This window comes from Leptodactylus fuscus, chromosome 5 (genome assembly GCF_031893055.1).
Source record: "Leptodactylus fuscus isolate aLepFus1 chromosome 5, aLepFus1.hap2, whole genome shotgun sequence".
Taxonomy (NCBI): domain Eukaryota; kingdom Metazoa; phylum Chordata; class Amphibia; order Anura; family Leptodactylidae; genus Leptodactylus; species Leptodactylus fuscus.
In genome coordinates, this window is record NC_134269.1 from 42,194,420 (window position 1) to 42,216,653 (window position 22,234).

The 22,234-nt window shown below is 41.1% G+C and overlaps 1 protein-coding gene across 1 annotated transcript in view; it reads left to right on the top strand.

Annotated features, from left to right (window-relative positions):
- ANTXR1 (ANTXR cell adhesion molecule 1) overlaps positions 1 to 22,234 on the top strand; it is a 122,375-nt gene that overhangs the window by 94,480 nt on the left and 5,661 nt on the right. The window contains exon 17 of the mRNA XM_075273035.1: positions 15,233 to 15,313. Within this exon, the coding sequence (XP_075129136.1) occupies positions 15,233 to 15,313 (81 nt within the window). The remainder of the gene's footprint in view (positions 1 to 15,232; positions 15,314 to 22,234) is intronic.

Consider the following 22,234-nt stretch of genomic DNA (forward strand, 5'->3'; position numbering starts at 1 on the left):
ACTACCAACACTAAGGGCTCGTTCTCATGGGCATGGGCGTGTAATCCACATCATAATCCGCCCCCTCAAAATGGTGGTCTATGGAGACCACCAGGCTACTTTTTTCCGTGAGCGGCATGTTGCCACACATGGAAAAAAGAAGCAGGCTGCCCTTTCCTTAGGCAGTTATTGTGGCTCGTTGAGCCGCGGTGTCCGCCTCGCGGCAGCAACCTCCGGAGGCGGACCATTCATTTGAGCCTGCTCCAGAGGGTGAAGCTGCGACTGTAGGAAGCCGCAACAGTTATGGCAGTCGGGTTTTGAGCTGAGAGTAACGCGGGGAGCCAAAATCTGCCATTACGCCCCATGTGTGAACTAAGCTTTAGATGGATAAATCCCTTTTTACAAAGGAATGGAAGAACTTAAAGTTCTAAGGGAAGATGCTTCAGAATTGTAAAATGCTTTGTATCTTTGGTTAGCCATTTGGACGATGTATCTAAGCTAAAGTAATGATGTAGGTGTTGAACCCTACTAGGGTGGATACTGCATATGTGGAGGATTTATGGATAGAGGGAAATATGTGTTTTACATTGAACTTATGAGACCAAGAGTAGTGGAGTACGTTTTGGGCACCAGGAGATTTTCTCCTGGCTCTTAGATGAGATAAAATGTGAAGACACTAAATCCTAAGGTTATTTGTCTTAGAATTTATGGCTATATCCATACAACACTCCATAAGTGTCTGATAGACCCAGGTCATACCTTGAGGACCCTCAACTTTCTCAAGAACAGGGCCCTAATTGAATGGAGAGGTGTTCTAGGTGCCCAAGTCTCTCCACTCATACAGTAGTTCTGCAAATAACTGAGCGGCCATAAATGTTCAGTGATAGGTTCAACATAGATCTATATATATGGAGAATGTATTATAGGAAGTTTGTTGTAAGGCCTAGCAATGGCTTTAAACGTCAAGCAGCTTTAACATCAACTCTGGAAAATTGTCTTCCATGCAAAGCAGATTGGTAAGATTGTATTTTAGGTTTTCTGCAAATGCTGAGAATAATGTTGGCAAAACATACTGGCCATGTGCCCCGGTTCTCCTGTTTTGGAGAAGAGTCTGTATCACTATAGACTTTCATACATAAATCATTCGCCTTTCCAACCTGTCGACCTACACCTTATTGATTTCTTAAGATTCTTCTTAGCAAGCGGTACAAAATACAGTTTTTTTCTGGTAATTTTGCCTGCTTTTCCTTGAATACTTTTTTGGAGCAGAGGGAAAGGATTAAGGATTTTGATTAACGTAGAACAATTTCGTAACATTTTCATGGATTTGTTGCACAATGATTTAAGAGGTTTACTGAATAGGAGACGGTCTTCTTTAGAAATCATGTGTTTATAATAGTTGATGGACAACAAGGCTAAACAGCACACACGTTATTGGATACTAATATAATAGGTAAAGACTAGTGAGATCATGGATTCCAAGGCCAGGAGAGATGGTGCCATAGTGTGGCACCAAAGAGGTAATTCCCAAGCAGCATCTGCACAAATGTTATACACTAAATGGCCACTTTATTAGAGATGCCCATCCAGTAGCACATTGGACCTCCTTTGACCTTGAAGACTGAAGTGTGCCAAGAAATTTCCCAACCTTCAACGACCTGAACTGGAGACACTAGACAGGAAGAGTTCATGTCACTTGCCTAAATTTCTGACCCTTTGCCATTGTTTCCCTTAGACAACAATGGCACTTGAGCTGCTGTTATAGCCCATCTGTGATAAGGGACATCAGTTTTAGTTGAAACATCAAAATCGTATTTTTCTGCAGTCTGCTTGACTGTACACTGTCTGCTCATCAGAAAGGATCCTCTCATTTTAGTGGGAGCGCCGGATATATCCAAAGACTGTTTTCCAGCTACAGTATCTCCAGAACTCCCATTGAAATGAATAGAGAGGTGCATACATTGCCAATCTTGCCAGTGAGATGGAGGAACAATACAACTTAAATAAATGTAATAATGTTATTTTATGGTGAATAAACATATTTTCTAGAATACAAGAGTCAGGAGAGGTGAAAGATCCCCTATAGGCCTACAACAGAAAATCATCTTTAATAAAAACAATGTTGACCTTACTTTGGCCAAGATCTGACATGGATCATCTTGATGGATGGAATACAAATAATTGAGGAGCCAGAACTATCATCAGACATTTCCCCCCATATAACCTCGTACTGAAAAGACTTTCAGACCACATGTTTTAATGTATATTATACTTTCCATCTGGGGAGCCTCATACGACATCCTAAGTAGCTATATCTGTCTTAAATAAGAAGGTCATATTTTCATGGATGTATTTTGGGATACATTACCTTTTGTGACCTTATCACATTTCTATTTTACATTAAGTCTTAAAATCAAGCTACATAAAAAAATATATGTAGAGATATAAGTGTTGGTGAGAATGCCACATCCAGTGCTGAAACCTTAACATAATCGATAGTCTATCCTTAAAAGGAAGGTGACACTTGTTGGTGTTGCTTGTAGGGCTATGATCTTCTGTTGTGATCCTTCTAGTATTGGCAATGGTGAACCTAGCCTCTCTGCTGCCTGAGGCAGATGCCCCCCCCCCCAGATTGAATACTGAAGGGGGAGGGGGGTGCCGTCTTTTGACCGTCCACCACAGGCAGGACAGAAGTAGTCCTGTAGTAGAACTAGTACTAGTACGGCGGATGTCAAGAAGTGGTTAATAGGAGCAGTGTAATTCAGTGCACTGTCGTCTTTGTAGTGGTATATAATACCATCCATCTCTGAGGACATGAAAGGTTCGCTTTATGCTGAGGCTCCACATTGCGAAATTGCAACTTTTTTGTTGCAGATTTTGCTGCATTTTTTTTTTTTTTTTGAGACAAACCCAGGAGTGGCTACAATACAAATGGGAAATATATAGGAATCTCTTATACTTCTACCTCCTGCTCAGTCCTCTCCCGGCTTTGACTCAGAAAACCTCAGCAAAATCTGCAACAAAAAATAGTAGCTTTTTTTTTTTTTAGGCACAATCCTACATCGCAGAAACACAGTGTTTTTGTCTACTGCAGAAAAAATAAGTGTTTTACACAACCAGCAAACTGAATGAAATGTAATCAATTTACCACATCCTCACATTGCAGGAAAAATAAAATGTGGAAGAACGGAACGTTTTTTGGAGCATTTACGCGTGTAGAAAAACACGCTCCGTAAACGCCACGTGTAAAAAAACGCTCCAAAATACGCGCGTAAATTTTTTACACGTGTAAAAACTACACTCCAGATTACACTCCATTTTACTCCGTGTGAATGCACCCTAACTCTGTATATATGGGATCTGGCCTGCTGCTCTGTATGTGATGAGCATGATTGTATTTCATCAAATACTCTGTTAGGGAGCATTCACACGGCGTAACGTCCCGCGAGATTTGGCACGTGTACGCCGCGTGACCCTTTGCGTGCCGTACGGCACGCAAAGGGTCACGCGGCGTACACGTGCCAAATCTCGCGGGATGTTACGCCGTGTGAATGCTCCCAAAGATACAGAATCCAAAAAATTACATGAGGGTGTTGGACGGCAGGAATGTTTTGAATCCGGTTAAATAGCACAAGGAACCTGATCTTACTCGGCCACCCTGGAGAACAAGCAGCGTTTTTAATGTTAATAAAGTAGTGCACGCTATAAATATGTAAGGATTTCGCTGTTACTCTCATTTTATACAAACTATATAAAATGTAACATGTCCTATATTTAATTGTAGAAATAGATGAGTAGTCTATTATTTGGACGTATTAAAACTTGAAACTTTATTAGTATCTATTAAAAGTAAATCATTCAAAAAAACAAAACAAAAAAACAACCACCCAAGTCTTCAATTTCCAAAACAAAAAGGGGAAGGAAAAAGGACTGAATAATTCATGGTTTCACTTCTGTGGGAATATTTTAAAACCCACAGAAAAACTAATTCAGTCCAACAAAAGAGAGAATTTTTCTCCTCTGCTCATATAGAAAGTCACTAAATACTATGACTAAGGAGCAATAGACTCTATCAGAAAATTCCCTCAGTCCATTAAAACTGCCAGTGTCATTGGTGCAATGCTCTGCCTACTAGAGATTTACCTGCTCAGAGCATTATCTAGGGGCTAGGTGCTGATTCCTATAGACTGCTGTATTGCTTATCTGCTTTCCTTATCACACCATGCCTAGTAGTACACTGTAGTACTCCATAGTACACTGGTTCAATTGTAGCCCCTTATCTACACTTTGCTAGTCTTCACTGACTGCTCAGATTAGCCTGACACGTTTCCTCTATCTACACTAGTATGTGAGACAGATTCATCAGAGGCTATTAGTAAGATGGGTATTGACTGCTCAGATATTATCTTTCTAAGTCAAACATAGTTCCCCCATGCAGCCCTGCCGGCACTGATGTATGGCCGTATGGGCCGCCACCAGGGTTTTGATGTTTTAAACAATAAACTCCACCCCTAGAGACACCAAAATACTGGTCACCACCAGTAGCTGGAATTGTTCACAGCTGATGTTAGAAGGGGGGGGGGGGGGGCGTGGGGTGGAGAAAACATCAGAGCACATGCTCCATAAACTGGCCAATAGTTTCTGGAAAGGGGATATCTAACGTTACCAACTTAGGCCACGCCCACCCCTCAAGCTTAACCAATAGATGCCACTGTAGGAGACAGCGCCCATCACACAAAGTAAACAAGGGGCAGCTCCTAAACTACACAACCTTGTACTTTGAGGTTACATTATGACCAGCAATGATAAAGCTGCTGATCCAATAGAGGGAGGAATGCCTGTGCAGGTAAGTATCCAGCCCTAGCTACGTTCAAAAACAGAGATGATATAATAAGCAGATTATACAGGAAGGATTCCATGAAGCAAGATTAACCCTAACCACCAAGCCAAAGTTAAAAATCAAAACCATATAAGTGCATATATAATGCAACCCTACATAAGTAAATCACTGGAAATCTAGCCAATATATCAGTATGCACTATGAGGTGAAAAGATCAACCTATTATAGAAGAGATATTTTTTGATTAGGATTACACGAAGCAAGATTAACCCTAACCACCAAGCCAAAGCTCAAAATCAAAACCACAAAAGTGCATATATACTGCAACCCTATATAGGTAAATCACCGGAGATATAGTCAATATTTCAGTATGCACTCTAAGGTGAACAGATCAACCTATTATAGAAGAGATGTTATATGAATGTAAAATAGCATCATACAGTCAATTGATAATAAGTAGATCCCGCATACCATAGACTTCTCATATAATAGATTTTATAAACTCGGTGTTGTGAAGGTTATTGAATATTATAGAGGATACCACTAGATGATAATAGAGATACATGAATCTCAAAAAGATTGAAATAAAACATGCATAAGAAATTGTATCATTAAGGCCCCATGGTTTGTACGTCCTTAACAAAAAGGTCCATCGCGCCTCTCTCTGTAATAGACGTTGATCAAAATTACCCCCTCTGGGTGATGGCCATACTTTTTCAATTCCCTGAAATCTCAATAGGGATGTATCCCCTTCATGATGGGTACAAAAATGACGCGCAATTGAGGTATCAGCCACATGCTCTATGTCAAGAACATGCTCTCTAATCCTTCTGCGGAATTCGCGTGAGGTTTTGCCGACGTATTGTGTTTTGCATGCGGTGCACGTGGCTAGATAGATAACTCCTGTAGTGGTACAGTTGATAAATCCTCTGTTAGTATAGGTTTTTCCAGTGCCATTACTAATAAAGTTCTTACTTAAGTTCTTATATGTCTTATATTTACAAGTATTGTCCATCTTTGTATATTTGTTTTGTTTTTGTGTAAAATTTCCCGTTAATTCATTAAGCCGGACAACAAGGCAACACAACACACGCTCAGAGACATGCGTAAACAATTTAGAATACACACAAAACATTACAGGTCTTCTAACTCTTACAACATTGTTATTGTAAATGGAAATTAAACCTAAAACCACAACGCTGCTAATAACGGAGCCATTGGGAACACACACAACTTGCAAACATTTAAATTCTTCAATGTGCTCATGAAATAGGGCCAATACTCGGAACATTTTTTTCTATTACACAATTGACTTGTTATTACAATGTGAGTGATTTATGTTTAGACATCACAAAAAAATATTTTATTACCTTTTATGGAATTTGACAGATTTTGTACATTTTATGTTACAATTTTTTATGCATTATATGCAGATTTGGAATGTGTTTTTTTGCTCAAAAAATCTCATAGCTACGGGCTTTATTTGCATATTTATCACATAGGCAGGTGTTTGCGCTGTAAAAGAGGTGGAAAATTAGAATTTTCACATGGAGTAGATTTGTCACTGATATTTCTGCAGATAAAAATAATTTGGTTATGTATTGTTGCAAACTTCATTCCTAATTGCAGAAATTTCTACAACAAATCTTCTACGTGTGGATTCACTAATGGCCTAACTGGAATAAGACTGGTTTTCCTCTTCCCTGCTGTTGGCACAGTGCCAATGAAACATTAAAGGGTTTTCCGGGCAAAAAATAGTTTTTCAAAAAAGGTCTGTTAGTGCTATTAATAGGTTAATATGTGCACCAAAATACCTTTAGCAGTGTTTTGAGTGATTTCTGGGTTTCTATGTGAGCTCCTAGTATCTTCGGCATTTGTTTACTTAGGAGTCTTCACGGTCTGTGTTTTCCTACAACTACCATGATAACTTGGGCTTCACTCAGAGCTGACTCACACTACCTCCCTCTCTCACTCCCTCCCCCTCCCTGTTTCCCTAGCTAACTCAACTCCTCCCCCTCTACCCCATCATACTTACCTGTCTTCTGGTCCACAACTGGGCATGAGATGTCACTTCTTCTGGGCACATTACGACACTCCAGCTCTATTGCACAGGCGTGGCTGGCCAGCAGACATCAAGAAGAGGAGGTGCTGCTGGACGCCTAGAAGAAGTGACGTCCCGTGCATAGAAGATCCGGACCAGAAGACAGGTAAGTCTAATGGGGTGGGGGTGGAAGGTTAGTATAGGTGATGTTATATTCCCCCCTTCCCCTTCCACAAAAGGAACGTCACCGTAAAACCAGAAAGTGTATCTTGGGGTAGTCATATGACCTCCCCGGCAACCTAGGTAATTTAGAAGGTAGGTGGGGGAGGGGGACAGTGTTTAGCATAGATTACGAAGATTAATTTATCCTGGACAACCCCTTTAAGCTGTGAAGCAGCGTCATGTGTGGTTTCTAAGGGACACGCTGCCTAACAACCACAATCATTCTATGTTGTCCGGAAACATGTGTCTAGCAACCAGTCTGTCTTGAATCACTCAGCTCAACTGAGAATGTACATTTAGAGAGAGCCATGAATTTTGTCAGTACCTGCTTTTTCTGACCAGGACTCAATTCAAGCTGTTTCCAGGTCTCTTACGCCAAAGTTTTAGCAAGGTTTTCTCATGGGGCAAGAATTCATTTTGGATTTCATTCTCCATGTCAACAAAGAGTGATTTGTCAGTGATCCCTTGGTATCAAGTACCAAGTTGCATACCTTGCTGATGCCATAACCAGGTGCGGACATACCATTGTAACTGCACAGTGGCCCAGGAGGTCAGGCGGGTCCTAACACTGTACCAGCAGCTTTATGTGGTCTATTAGATTGCAGGTAAATACCTAAGTTAATAAATGTTATGGAAAACAACTACTTACTAGAGAGATGGAATGGGGTGCTGAGATATTGGAAAACAAGACCCAAGACTGTTCTTGCACAGGGGTCCTCAGCAGGTTGTATTGCCCACCATACCCCACTAGCAATTCCTCAACCTCTACCCATTGGCTTCATAATTTCTAATTGTTCTCAAAACAGTATATAATATTTATTTTTGTACATCCATTCACACAGCAGATTACGAGGTGAATTGGTCACCAACCGAACCTGACTTCCATTATTGTCAACTGGAAACTGAGGTTAAAGCAGGAAGCCAGGGTAGCGGAAATGGAAGAGAAATTTGAGGAGGAAGTCTCAAAAAGAAGTCCTCTTCCATTTTTGCCATGTGGCACTGTGAATATAACTTAGGAATTGAACAATTTGCCACTCAACGTATTGACCATTCGATGTTCGCGTTGAATTTCTGAGTTGCTCAATTGATATTGTAAGGTCACGACTTCCATGATAGAAAATGTTATTCATAATGGCAGCTATACAAACTAGAACCCTTGAGAGAAAACTGAAGTTGTATTAAATCCACGGGAATGCAAAACAAGCTTTATTGACACAGTCAAGGACACGTTAATGATGGAAACCCATGCTTAATGGCTGACAAAGGACCTTGGAAAATGCATTATAAAGCTGTAACCTACAACAATGACTTGCAATATAACAAATGGAACTGGATGCAGTAACATCCAAGTGAAAGCTTCATGGAATAACGTGGTCTCATAAAATTAAGATGTTATGAGCACCTCAAGATGCTAATTCCAGAGACTTAGCAGAGACATAGATCTGTCCAATATCTCCTATAAACAATTGCATGAACAAACCGGCAGGGCAGAGGAATACAGTTTTGTTAAAGGATTTCTTCTACCAATAAGTAAAACAAAAAGTCTTAAGTCTGATGTCAGAGACTGAAGATTTCTGTCCAACATACATAAGGTCAATAAGGCAGTTCTTAAGACCCATCTAGGTTTTAGTTTGTGGTTAGCTCACGAGCTGGGCCCTCACTCCTACTGTCTGAATTGATAGATTACCCTGTCTTATTTTGTCTGTACACGAACCCTATGATGTGTAATGTACTGCATATTATGTTTATAGAAATAATAATTTATTATCACGTGGAAGAAGCAATTGAGCTTTATTAATAACAGTGTCTTAGAATGGAACCCCTTATACCATGTGGCATTTATAATACTGGCGTCATCTTATATGGCAGAGGGGTCCTTGGGCTTAGGTTTGACTTCCACTCCTCCAATAAGTACGACCCTGATTCTGAGAATAGGCTCTGATGCAATGCCCACGACAAGGATGCCTCAGACCTCCCAACATTCTGCCATTTGATATGAACCATATGTTCCTCATTGTTGACATCAAGCTCAGCCCCTCCAGACTGCAGCTTGGCAGCAGACTTTGGATCATGTGAACCTGAAATGTGTTTTCTCCTCCTTGGAAACGTGAGCAAAACATGTTATGGACACTATTGGGTCCTATGCCAAGAGGAAGTTATGGAACGTACCATAACTTTCCAGAAACAGGAAATTCTACAGTTGACAACAAGGATTTTTAGAAATGGAAAATGTTTATAGACTGTAAGACAGTTTTTTGTAACGTATACAGCATCTTCATCCTTCAGAAGAAGATCTTTATCTGATTATAAGAAGATGATGCGTTAGATTAACTCTGTATTTTCAGTGCTGCTGTCCAATGCTGTTCTCAAAGTTACTAAGAGCCTCGATTTTCCATATTTGAATCTTGTGTATTGGTTCTCATTAAAAGAAAAGTTCTGTCTAGTAATAACATTTGCAAAAAATATCAAGAAAAGTTACGTAAAAATAATAATGAACTTAATGGAGTTAGGGAAGATTCTACGGTGATGGCTGATGCTCAGAATAGGTAGCAATATGAGATTAGGGTGGAGGTCCAACACCCGACCCTCACTGATCATATATGGATGCCAAAAGAGTACAAACTGTTAGGGCGGGTTCACATCTGCGCCCGGTCTCCGCTTAGGCAATGCGGTGGTTTTTTGTCTTCTGCCCCGAGAAAGTGGACAGGGGACGGAAACCCGGCGGTCAGTTTTCAAACCCATTCACTTGAACGGGTTTGCAAAGTGACCGCCTGTGTGCGTCTTCCACCTGTCCATGGCGAAACCGTTTTTTGTTACTGGACACATACAGGACTTGCTAAACCAGACACTGAGCACAGGGGTGAACCCGCCCTTATTTGGATTTTTGTATCAGGTTGTATGTTTAGAAGTTGTTACTTTACTAGCATTTTGGATATCTAATACGTTATAAGAAGTTTAGTTTGCAATTTAGGTTTTTTATTTCTCAAAGATTGGTCCTTGGAGATTCCAAGATTGGAAATTGCAGGTAAACTGATATACACCCATTGAAATCATTAGGCACCCAGTTTACCCAGTCTTCCACTTTTTAAGAAGAGTAAAACAGTTAAGGTGGACATAATCCAGGAGTCCTGGAAGTGATGATATGGACCCCACAGAGCTCTCATCTCAACATCATTCAGTCTGTCTGGGATTACATGAAGAGACAGAAGGATTGGAGCAAGCCTAGTTCCAGAGGATCTATGCTTAATAGTCCAAGATGCTTTGGACAACCCCTCAATGAGTTCCTTGAAAAACTGTCTGCAAGTGTACCGAGGAGAAGTAATGGAAGGCAAAGGGTGATCACACTAAATATTAATAGGATTTTGCTTTTGAAAGCATTCTTGCTTTGCAGCGTTATTTCCCCACCTGCCTAATCCCGTTCCTCGGTATACTGTAGGTGGGACAGAGACCTATATAATGCATATGGCAGTGTCCCACCCCTCCGCAACACCAAAGATCAGGTTGGTTTTGCTGAATTTCAATATGCCTGATCCTTTTGTTCCCAGAGAAGATAAGCCACAGTCAGATGTGTTTGGCAGCTGCTTAGTCCCATTTCCCTATTCAGAACACATGCAGGCTCAACAGAGCCAACACTTCTGCTAGTCTTTGTTAATAAATCTAGCATGACAAGTCACAGGACGACAACTGTCTCTTCAATGTGGAAATAAGAAATGCTGATATTCCTGTACCAAAAGAAATTGCCTGCTACTAGGGTTGAGCGAATTCCGAAAACGATCTTTTTAGGTGGGATCTAGATCGGTACTATTTCCCACAATGCTTTGCTTAGCCTTCACACTGAGTATACGCTCCGCTCATTCTGAGTGGAGTGTATACTCAGTGTGAAGACTCCGCTGCGGTTCCATAGGAATGAATGGAAGCAGCCGGCACACAGCCTTAACCCCCTGCGCGCCTGCTGCCTCCATTCATTCTAATGGGAGACTAAACTAACATCTCTAGTAGCTACTTACCTCCAGAGATGGCTGCTCCGGTACTCGGTGTTCTCCTTCTTCTTCGCCTCGCTGCTGCTCCATGCTGCTCTTCTCGCCTCGCTGCCACCACCTCCTAGATTACTCTTTAAAGAGCTAGGAAGGCGGGGCTTGTGGCTTAGGAGACGTCTCCCCTCCTAGTACCCGCCCACACTCTCCTAACCCGCCCACACTCTCCTAATCTGGGAGGCAGGAGGCAACGAGGCGAGAAGAGCAGCGTGGAGTGGCAGCGAGGCAAAGAAGAACACCAGGCACCGGAGCAGCGATCTCTGCAGGTAAGTGGACACCAGGGGGGACTAAGTAGCCAGAGGATTGAAAAAAAAATCCTCTGGCTACTTAGTGATTCACTACACAGCGTGGATTCTAACAATTAAAGTGTTCAATTGTTAGATTTCATGCTGTATAGTGAATAGGACAATTAATAAAAAAATCCCATTGACTTGCATTGGGATCGGAATTGGGATCGAGATCGGGTTCGAATGAAAAATTATCCGAAATCGTATTTTAAAATCGATCCTGAAAAGTCAAGATCGGCTCAACCCTACCTGCTACTTGTATGTGGTGGGTCCTTATAACGTTCATAACTCACTAGTGATATCACACAATTCATCAGTGATGTCATAAAATAAATGAGTTATAGAGACCACAGGGCGAATTAAATGGTATATGCCAGATATACTAAATAACAGAAAATATATAAAGATTTAGCTCAATCTATAGGGCTGGCAGTGCTAGGTAAGGTATTACTGTTATCATGTAGTAAGGAAGAACGAGGGGCTTGGGACCCAAATTCTAGTGATCCCCTATATAGGTAATAAATCTTTTTTGTGGGTAACCCTTTTAATTTTAATACTTGTGTAAAGGGAAACAGGGGGTAAGGGATTAGAAAAACAGAGTTGTATACCCTCAAAAGAAATCTGAACCTATTTAGATGACTAGGACATAGATCTGATACCATAAAGTGAATGGACCTCATAAAGCTGTTTGGATCACCTTAGGCTAGGTTCACATCAACGTTGGCCTCTCTACATGGAATCTGTTTCTGCAATTTGTCAAAAGATCATAGAAACTGATTAGAATGGGTCAATTATAAAAAAAGCCCATTGATTTCAATAGGTTTTGAAGACCATTTGTAGGTGTTTGTTTGGAGTATTTCTATCTGTGTATAAGGAATAAGGAAACACGACAGACCGCAATGAATCCATTTTTTTCACACTGAGAGCTATGGAAGGCAGACATAAATGGATTCCCAAAGTATAGTGATCCGTTTGTGTCCATTTTTCACAACTATTGTTCGATATGTTCATTTCTTTGCCACATTGTAATGTCAGATATCATGTACCCTCTGAGGTTACATTCACATCTATGTTGGAGATTCCTCAGTAGATTAGTCCCATAGCCCAGCACTACATGAATAGATTTATATACTTTGCTTATGTATATAGAGACATCACATTCCGCAGCGCTTTACAGATATTGTCATCACTATCCCAAGTGGGGATCATAATCGAAATCTAAATAAATCTGCTAGAAAGAAGGTATAGAAGCTTCTTATTTCAAGACTGAAAACACAGATTGTAGTTTTCCTATATCTAGTAGCCAGAAAACCAATCCTCTACAACTACAAGTCTCTAGATTTCTTTGTCATGAAAATAATCTGTCATGAAAATTGAGAAGGGAGCACTCACAAAATATTTTCCCTGTATTAGATGTTCATCCATCTGCCAAGGAAAGACTTCTCCAGTTTGCACAGCGGGAAAGGGAAATATTAGGCCTTAGTCCAGTAAGTTTCCATTCTGCTTTGTGAATTCCCAGGATCCTCTACTCCCAGAATTTGTCAGCCAAACATAAAAGCAGAATATAATTAAACAGCATGGGCTGTATGAAGTGTACTTGCTTGAGAAAATAAAATTGTGGTTAGGACTGTTGCCCTGTAGCGCTGGGGTCCTGGGTTCAAATCCAATTCTAAAGTGCAACATCTGCATGAAGTTTGTATGGAATCCTTAAACTGGCCATACACATTACGTGTATTGATAGATCCCACCAATTTCAATCAATGAGGCCGATCATATGAAATGAATGGGGAAGTAAAGATCGGGCACCTGAATTTCAACTATCTGATCCCTTTGTTCTCAAACAGGTTGTCCACTGCCAGAAGAGTCTGGCAATGATTTTCTCCCTTCTACCCATTCAGGACAAAAGGGGAAATTGCTGTTGGCTGAATTATTGAGTATTAGACCAAAAGCTATATGAGGTGTACGACCAGCCGTATACTGCTATACATTCTGATAGGCCTGCTATAACATTAGATTTTCTGAGTAGATTTAGAATTAGAAAATTATATTGTGATGCATACAGATGAAGACGCAATCTGCCATGTCTGCCTAGGAGCACCAAGTAAAGCTTGAGAAGTTTGTTCTGACTTCAAACACCTTAGGGTGCATTCCCGCGTGACCTGGCACGTATACGCCGTGTGAGATTTGAGCGCCGTATACGCTCCCATTGATTTCAATAGGAGCTGGGATCGTATACGCGGCGTTATTTTGCAGCCGTGATTTTGCGGGAGCGTATATGGCGCTCAAAGTCTCACACGCTAAATACGTGCCACATCACGCGGCACGTTACTCCGTGTGAACTTACCCTAAGGCTGGATTCACACCAGCTTTCAAAATCCGTTCGGCTTGAACAATGCATTTTCCAGGTGGAAACTGGGCGGAAACCCGGCAGACCCCATTATAGTGTATGGGCTTCACAGGTTTTAATCTGGTTAGGATTCCATTATTTGAGTCCCCAAGTGGACCAGAAGAACACAAAGCCAAAAGCTAATGTGAACCTAGCATCAATCATAAGAAATCCTGGGAAAATGTCTGGATAAATCTATAGAAACATTTCCATTTTTCATTGACAATGCTGGTTGTATTCTACTATTCTACGGATTATGGTGGGACTGGAGGATTTGTACTAAACACAGGCTTTCTTTACTATATTGGATATTTCTACAGTAAGTTGTTATTAAGTAGTTCCTTACCCTCATCTTGATTTTTTGGATGACACAGTTTGTTCTACTCTTTATTGCTTTCTTGGATCAAGGATTGATGTAACGGATTCTTCTGAGAAGATCTAATCAACCAGGGGAATTTCTAAAAATAGTCGGGTCCATAGCAAAATTTTAAAGCGCCTCTCACGAGTGTGAATGTCTACAAGCTCTATGTGGGAGTTAAGGCAAAAAATCCCCACTTTCCCACCAAGTCTCATTAAAAAAGATTGAAGTGTACCCTTAACCTCAGGTTTAGGAAGAGCATAACAAAATTTAAGCACTTACTCAGAACCAAAACCACACACCTAAATTATTAGAAAGTACTTTCAAATGTATCTGAACCTTAAATTATTGGATCTCTATTTTAAAGACCTGATCTAGCATATGATAATTCAGGGGTTTGATAGTTTAGGTGCCCAAAATCAGATCTCAAACCAGACCCTAAACTATCAGATCCCCTACTGGACCCATTATTCATAAGTCCTCAAGCTAGAGCACCTTCTGATCAGACCTGACACCAGACTGTTTAATTATAAGGTGTGGAACATTTCAGAATCCAGACCAGACCCCACACTACCAAACCCAATACTAGACCCGTTACTTATAAGACATCCGACTAGAGCACCTTATGATAATAAGTTATTATCATACGTCAGACCAGACCCCAGTTTTCTTACCAGTCTCATTATCAGGGGTCTTCTTGGTCCACTTGACTTCCAGCATTACTGAAACACCTAGCACCAGCATTGCCACCAAATCTCCTAACCATGGTCAGCAACAGGACCTGGCTACTGCTAGGGTGTTGTTAGGGTATTTTGTGTCGGGTCCAGTAAAAGCTGCTATGATAATAGTTAGTTCCCCTTTACCCAACAGTCCAATAGATCCACCCATTGCTTCCATGGGTCATTGAGAGACAGATGAGTTTTATCCATCAATGACTACACTTTGGCTAATTTTGGACACAAGTAGCCCATCTTTTACTGTTGTCAGTCGCTTTGCTGTGTTATTTTATTTGTGCGATGTTATGTTCTTTTCTCCATTTGTTGATCATTCATACAATACTAATAAAGATGTTTCTGTTAATTCAGGGTAAACTTGATGCTTTGTGGGTTCTCCTAAGGAAGGGCTACAGTCGAGTGTCAGTAATGAGGCCACAACCTGGAGATAAGGTAAGGTTATCTGCTATCATTTCTACACTAAAGGATTTGGGGGGAATATAAAAACTTGCTCTGGATAAGAAGCCTTGCTCATACAGATGACAGTACCTCGACATCCTGATTATTAGATCTGCAGAGTGCTAGAAGTTTCTGAACTCCGATTCTGCAGTGAATTCACTGTTTCGACTTGTTATTTCCGAAATATATTCCCTAAATTGAAGAAAAATGTTATATGATTGGTACAAAAAATTGACTTAAAGTCAGTCCCTACTAAGGACTGGAAAGTCAGTTTTTCTAGAGAATGACCACTCTACCCTTGTCTAATGCCCTAGTCATTTCTCCTATTGATTATCATGGTGATTATGTATAAGCCATGGACCACGGCAATAGGGCTCATCTTTATGGTATACAGGATGGTCTTATCTTAAATTTTTGCATAATATTGGTTTTAATGGCCTGGGACAGGAGGGTAAGAAAAATGAAAAGAGTGGACCTTATCCAGAATTGTAGCTCAGATGGTTTCCTGGTGCAAAATCTATACATGGGCTCTCCACCTATATGTCAACACAAGGCCATTACTAAAGAAGGGCAAACCCTGGAAATTGCCAAGGCCCTGCAATGCCCAGTTGGTCGCCTGAACACAGAACACCCAGAAAATTGTTTCAGGAAAAATAAACGGTTGTACTTATTTTTGGTAGTCGACAGTATCCCCACCATATCTACTTACAACTGATGGCAGATACTTATGAAGTCTAGTCAGGCATCATACATGAAAGGAGGTCAAGGCAGATCTTCACAATGGCGTATAGTAGTATCTCCAGTACTTACACAGTATTGCAAACACTCTTCAGAGGTCCCTGAGTCTGGTATATGTTTGGGAGCCCTGTGGTAGACACATAATAATGACAGAACATACATTTTAAGGTAACCATAGAGCCATCTGAGAAGATTCCATTGTCAATTTAGAAATCATCGCACCACCTTCCTATAATTCTGCTTTTATGGACCCATTGTGATTGCAGCCTCATCTAGCTACCCTGCATACTCTTTATAAAAGGAAGTAATTTGGAATATTGTTCCGACATGAAGCAAATAGAATAAAATTCCAAAATCTACATAATTCCAAAGGTTCATCTCCGTAAGGGTTGTTATCTACAATGAAGTAATGAAGTAGAGTTACGAAACTCCTGGCAATGAGCTGGAGTCTCAATTATTTCTCTTTTGTTTGCGGCTATCGCTGAGGAATCTTAACATGAGGTCATGCTTAAATTTATGTGGTAGAAAAAAAATTACATTTAATTCTCAAATCTTGGAACCTTCAACAGTCCTGGAACAGATCGGTAGCCGGGGGAATGGGGGATGCTTTCTTTGGAAGGTTGACTCATAAATTGTGAAAGTAAAACTACATGAGCTACAACCAAGAGATATTTTGTGGAGTGGTCTTCATTGTCATGATGGTCTTTAGCGTTTTTTACATTGAGTTTGTCTTTGTCTTATTAGTAAACGTGATGTAGGTATGGTACAGAAAATGGTACGTGAGCGAGAAGCATGACTTTTTAGGATAAGGTGTTATGTATGTGTACATTAGGACTAAAACTATGACTTGTATTAAGAAGTTATTAGCAGTGCCCCACTCTGCAAGCTATATATGTTGTTAGTATTATTTTCTGAACTAATGGGTGGAAGCTAGCTGCTATATACTGTGCACAGTAAGTAGAGGAGAATCTGTTCCGTAACTCACTCTTGCACACACAACCCCAGGATCATGAACAATGTTTATATAGAAGTACTAACCTGTACTGGTGTGAACAAAGTACTTTGTTTGTGATAGAAAGCTCCTATTTAGCTCCAGCATCACATAAAACTTGTATTGCTGCTGCTGTCTCTCTTCCTGTGCTCTCTTCTCTTGTGACATGCAGCTCATTGACAGATGAATATACCAGAGTTTCCAGATGGAAAGTCATGTAAACAAAGGAAGGTAGAGAAGGGATATAGCCTGAAAAGAGGAGAAAGAAGTATTTTGCCTGTGCTGTTCATGTATTGTGTTTGTAGTATTATGGTAGCTAAGGATACAAGGGGACAAGGGACAATTGAAAGGGTGAAGAGGGAGCTAAGATATTCTCTTAAAGAGGACCTTTCATCAGATTGGGCACAGGCAGTTCCATATACTGCTGCAAAGCCGACAGTGCGCTGAATTCACTATCGGCTTTCCCGATCTGTGCCCCGTGTAAAGCGCTATCGGTCCCGGTACCGTAGCTCTTTACAGTCAGAAGGGCGCTCCTGACAGTCAGTCAGGGACATCCTTCTCCACAGCAGCGCCTATCGCGTTCCTCCCCACTCACACTGTACACCGCGATAGGCGCTGCTGTGGAGACGGACGTTCATGACTGACTGTCAGAAACGCCCTTCTGACTGTAAAGTGCTACGGTACCGGGACCGAAAGCTCTTTACCCGGGGCACAGATCGGGAAAGCCGATAGTGCGCTGAATTCAGCGCACTGTCGGTTTTCCAGCAGTATATGGAACTGCCTGTGCCCAATCTGATGAAAGGTCCTCTTTAATGTTGTCAATAATTTGCCATGGTTTTTTTGCTGCAGATGCCCCAAGAAGAAATAGGGAACAATCCTAGTTACCCATGTCTTTTAAAGGGATTCTATCATTGCTCTAGTGATTTTTGACTAAGCATATATTTGCATAGCCTTTAGAAAGGCTATTCCAAACATACCTTTTGTTTGTTAATCCTCCCAGACGCTTTTGAATTAGCCCACTTTTATTGATATGCTAATTAACCAGCATAGAGCACCGGAAGTTCAGTGAGCACTGTCTGATGTGTGTACACTGGGGAAAGTGAGAGCAGGGAGGCTGCTGCTGCTGCTGATGATGATGATGATGATGACCCATCAACCTCCTTGCTCTCACCTCCTCCTGTTTATACACATCAGACAGTGCTCATTGAACTTCTGGGGCTCCGTGCTGGTTAATTAGCATATCAATAAAAGCAGGCTTGTTCAAAAATGGCTGAGAGGATTACTAAACAGAAGGTATGTCTGGAATAGCCTTTCTAAAGGCTATGCAAATATATGCTTAGTTAAAAGTCACTAGAGCCAATGATAGAGCCCCTTTAACTGATTTGAAAAAAACGTTCTTATCAAGTCCCTTTTCGTTAAGAAGATTTCCGTGTCTACTGTTATATTTCCCAGCACAGCATATTACCTGAAAGCAATATTACACAATATTTAGTTTTTTTCCTTTTTTACGCTTTCCAATTTTTCATGTGTCTTATGGTCTGTAGAATCTTTTAATGTCCTGTAACTCAAAACATAAGGTATTGCAAAATGCCTGTTTCCTAAAGTTCAGTGACAAAACAACTTGTGACTTGTGTACCAGATATAATATGTCGTGCAACATCATGGCAGTTATTTTCCTTCTGTCCAAAAAGGACATATCCTCCTGTCTTGTATCTTTCAATCCAATGACATCACTTCCTGTCTCAGTGGTAAGAGTCTAGTTTCCGCCTAACTAATTTTACTGTCTTGGTCACAAAAAAATGAGAGAAAGATGCCTACCTACCTAGGAAGACAGAAACGGATATGGGAGATAGCCCCAGTCCAAAAAATATTCTTTTAATCCACGCATTTACAAACATTGGCGCAGAGTTACTTATACTGTATAAAAGTTAGACTAGATAATCTTAAGATGCGCCTGATTTATCATAGATAAATACACCTGTCACATTATTAGACTTCCTAGTCTGACTTTGTACTGCCTATAAATTGGCTTAGTTTACACCAAATTTACCAAAATTCTGGTGCATTTTTTGGTAGCTAAGCCCTGATAAGTCCTGTCCCTTTTTCTAGAAGTCATAAAAGTGTCTAACAAGACAGTTTTTTTGCAAATTATACCATAATTCTGTCAAATTTTGCTTAGGGCGGGTTCACACCTGTGCCCGGTCTCCGTTTTGCAAGTTTCCATCTTCTGCCCGAGAAACTGGACAGGAAACAGAAACCAGCAGTCAGTTTTCAAACCCATTTATATGAATGGGTTTGCAAAGTGTCCGCCCGTGGGCGTCTTCTGTCTCTTCGTTTTCTTTAACCGGGCACAAAGTCGGGCATGCAGGACTTTGTGTCCAGTTAAAAAATAATGGTTTCACCGCGGAGACCAAAAGACGCTCATGGGCACTCACTGACTGCCGGGTTTCCATCTCCTGTCCAGGTTCTCGGGCAGAAGATGGAAACCCACAAAGCGAAGACTGGGTGTGGGTGTGAACCCGCCCATAGTAAGTAAGGCACGGTAGAAATAGGGGAAATGAAAGTGTGGCAAGTGTTTTGATGACAGTCTTGGTCCATTGGGATGGCACTGTTTTGGTGACAGAAGCAAGTATGGAGCCTAAGGGAGCCGTGTTTTTGCAATATTTTCTGTGGGGTCTGTTAGTCATTGTACAGATGCTAGCTAGTGTTGGCAGTCTTATAATCTTACTAATAGAGATGAGCGAACACTGTTCGGATCAGCCGTTCCGAACAGCACGCTCCCATAGAAATGAATGGAAGCACCTGGCACGGCGACCCGATGCCGGCAAAGTGTACGTACCAGGTGCTTCCATTCATTTCTATGGGAGCGTGCTGTTCGGAACGGCTGATCCGAACAGTGTTCGCTCATCTCTACTTACTAACAATGCTTCCTAGGAAATCTATGCTTATAAGCCCTCCTCCAAAAAAACAAGAACCTTTCTCTAGTGCCACCTATAGATAACACACTTGGTCCGTTAAAGAACCTTGAAACATGATTGGGGATTTTAGTCTCCTCCAAAAAAATGGACCCCAATTTGTAGGCAGCAGTTTGAGGGATTTATTCCTTTGTTATATTGCTTGTCTGGATATAACAATAGTGAACTCACTCTAAACTGTAATGTATACAAAACCCAGTTGTAATACTGCAGTGTATTGGCGAATGGTCTCCGAAAAAATACTCGGTGTAAGTTGTTAGCTTCTAATGATGATGCTGTCGATTGCTCCATACTTATTTTTTCCATACAGCTACCTAACCTTACTGGAAATGAGAGCTGTCATTGAACAAATCCTGTTATTTTAAGACCACAACGCCCCCTGTTGGAGAGACATAACCAATACGATTAAAAAACAAAAGTCCGCTCTGTTATTCCGTTGCCTGCAGCAAGAGGGAGAAGGGGGTTGTTATAGGTCATTATCAGTCCCAGCTGCTTCCAATAACATCTGAGCGCAGGTCACATGGGGATTCCTGCGGTTTTCTCACATGTTCGGAAGCTCGACATTCTCCATTCTCCTACATCATTAATGGAGTATTTTTACAATGATTTAACTACAGAAGGGTAGGAAACTGCGATGAACAACATCTTCAAAGGCTACTTATCCTGGTTTTATGCAACTAGATAAGAAAACCGTCACAATCTGTCGCATGAAGTAAAAGTTAACCCTTTGTTTCCTTGCACTCTATGCCAGATTTATACAGCATAGCCCATAAAGTCTTCCTACAAAGTCTAAAGCTTCTCTCTGACTTTACTGACACTTCCATAGTATGTGAAACTGTTTCTATCCTATATAATAGACTTGGCGGCAGTCTCGGTCAGTTTGCCAAGTTCAACTTAGATTGGCTTTGTTAGTCTAAATCCAGGTCCGGGTTGGCCTATGGCCATTTATACTCATACGTCTACCTCTAGACTGTTCCAGATTTGGAGGTGACACTTCAGCTCCACCGCAATGCTCAGCTACTTCTCTACAGTTTAGCAGTGAAGAAACTTCTTCCTGAGAAAACATGGTATATTTTGGTGAATTGAAGTTAAATCACTATAAATATTAATATTACATTTTACACTTCATTTCAAGATTTTAGCTGCCAGAATCCATAGCAGTCACAGAAGCCAAGATCCAGATCCAAATACTACACCTCTGCTTCTTTCTTTGAGTTTTTCTCCAACTTTACTATGCGAACTCGACTATTCTCCAAATCTGTGAAATGCCACAGTTTAAGGCTAGGTGTATATTTGCAACCCCTGTCTCTATTGCACCAGTGCATCTAACCTACAGCTTCCTATTTTGTGTATGCAGCTTCTATCTTGACCTATATACCTGCATATAATCCAATCCAGCATATATGGGTACTCTATTCCCTCTGCAACCTGTTTATGACTGTTGGCAAGAAGAGTGGGGCAGAAGGGAGTAACTTTCAGATCTGACCACACACAGGGTTTGTTTGTAGTCTTTAACCATGGAGACATATAGGTCTGCAAAGCGGAGGAAAACACAAGATGTAAGGGTGGGTTCACATCTGTGCCCGGTCTCCGGATCAGCCGATTTTCATCTTCTGCCCCACGAAACTGGACAGGAGGCGGAAACCCGGCGGTCAGCTTACAAAACCATTCACTTGAATGGGTGTGCAAAAGTGACTGCCCGTGTGCATCTTCTGCCTGTGCGCAGGGAAACCATTTTTTTTCGCCGGACACAAAGTCTGACATGCAGGACTTTGTGTCCAGTTAAAAAAAAAACTGTTTCCCCGTGGACAGGCAGAAGATGCACACGGGAAGTCACTTTTGCAAAACCATTTAGGTGAATAGGTTTGAAAGCTGACCGCCGGGTTTCTGTCTACTGCCCAGTTTCGCGGACAGATGAGCAGACCATGGGGTTTTCGGCAGTCACTCAAGCCTCTCACCCCCAGAGATCTCAATAGGTATAGTTAACCAAGCTATGTAAATCGGACCAATATTGTCTGAAGCCACAGATTTTAGCAGGATTTGTCAATTATGTTATGTGAGTGGGAGAAGATGTTAATGGAGATTAGGATCAGGCTGTTGGATTTCAACCTGCCCAATCCTTTTATACTCAAAATAATCAGCTACTAGAAATGTCTCCCCTTTCCTTATTGCACACACGTGCATGTTCAACCCAGCACCAAGTGTATGTGC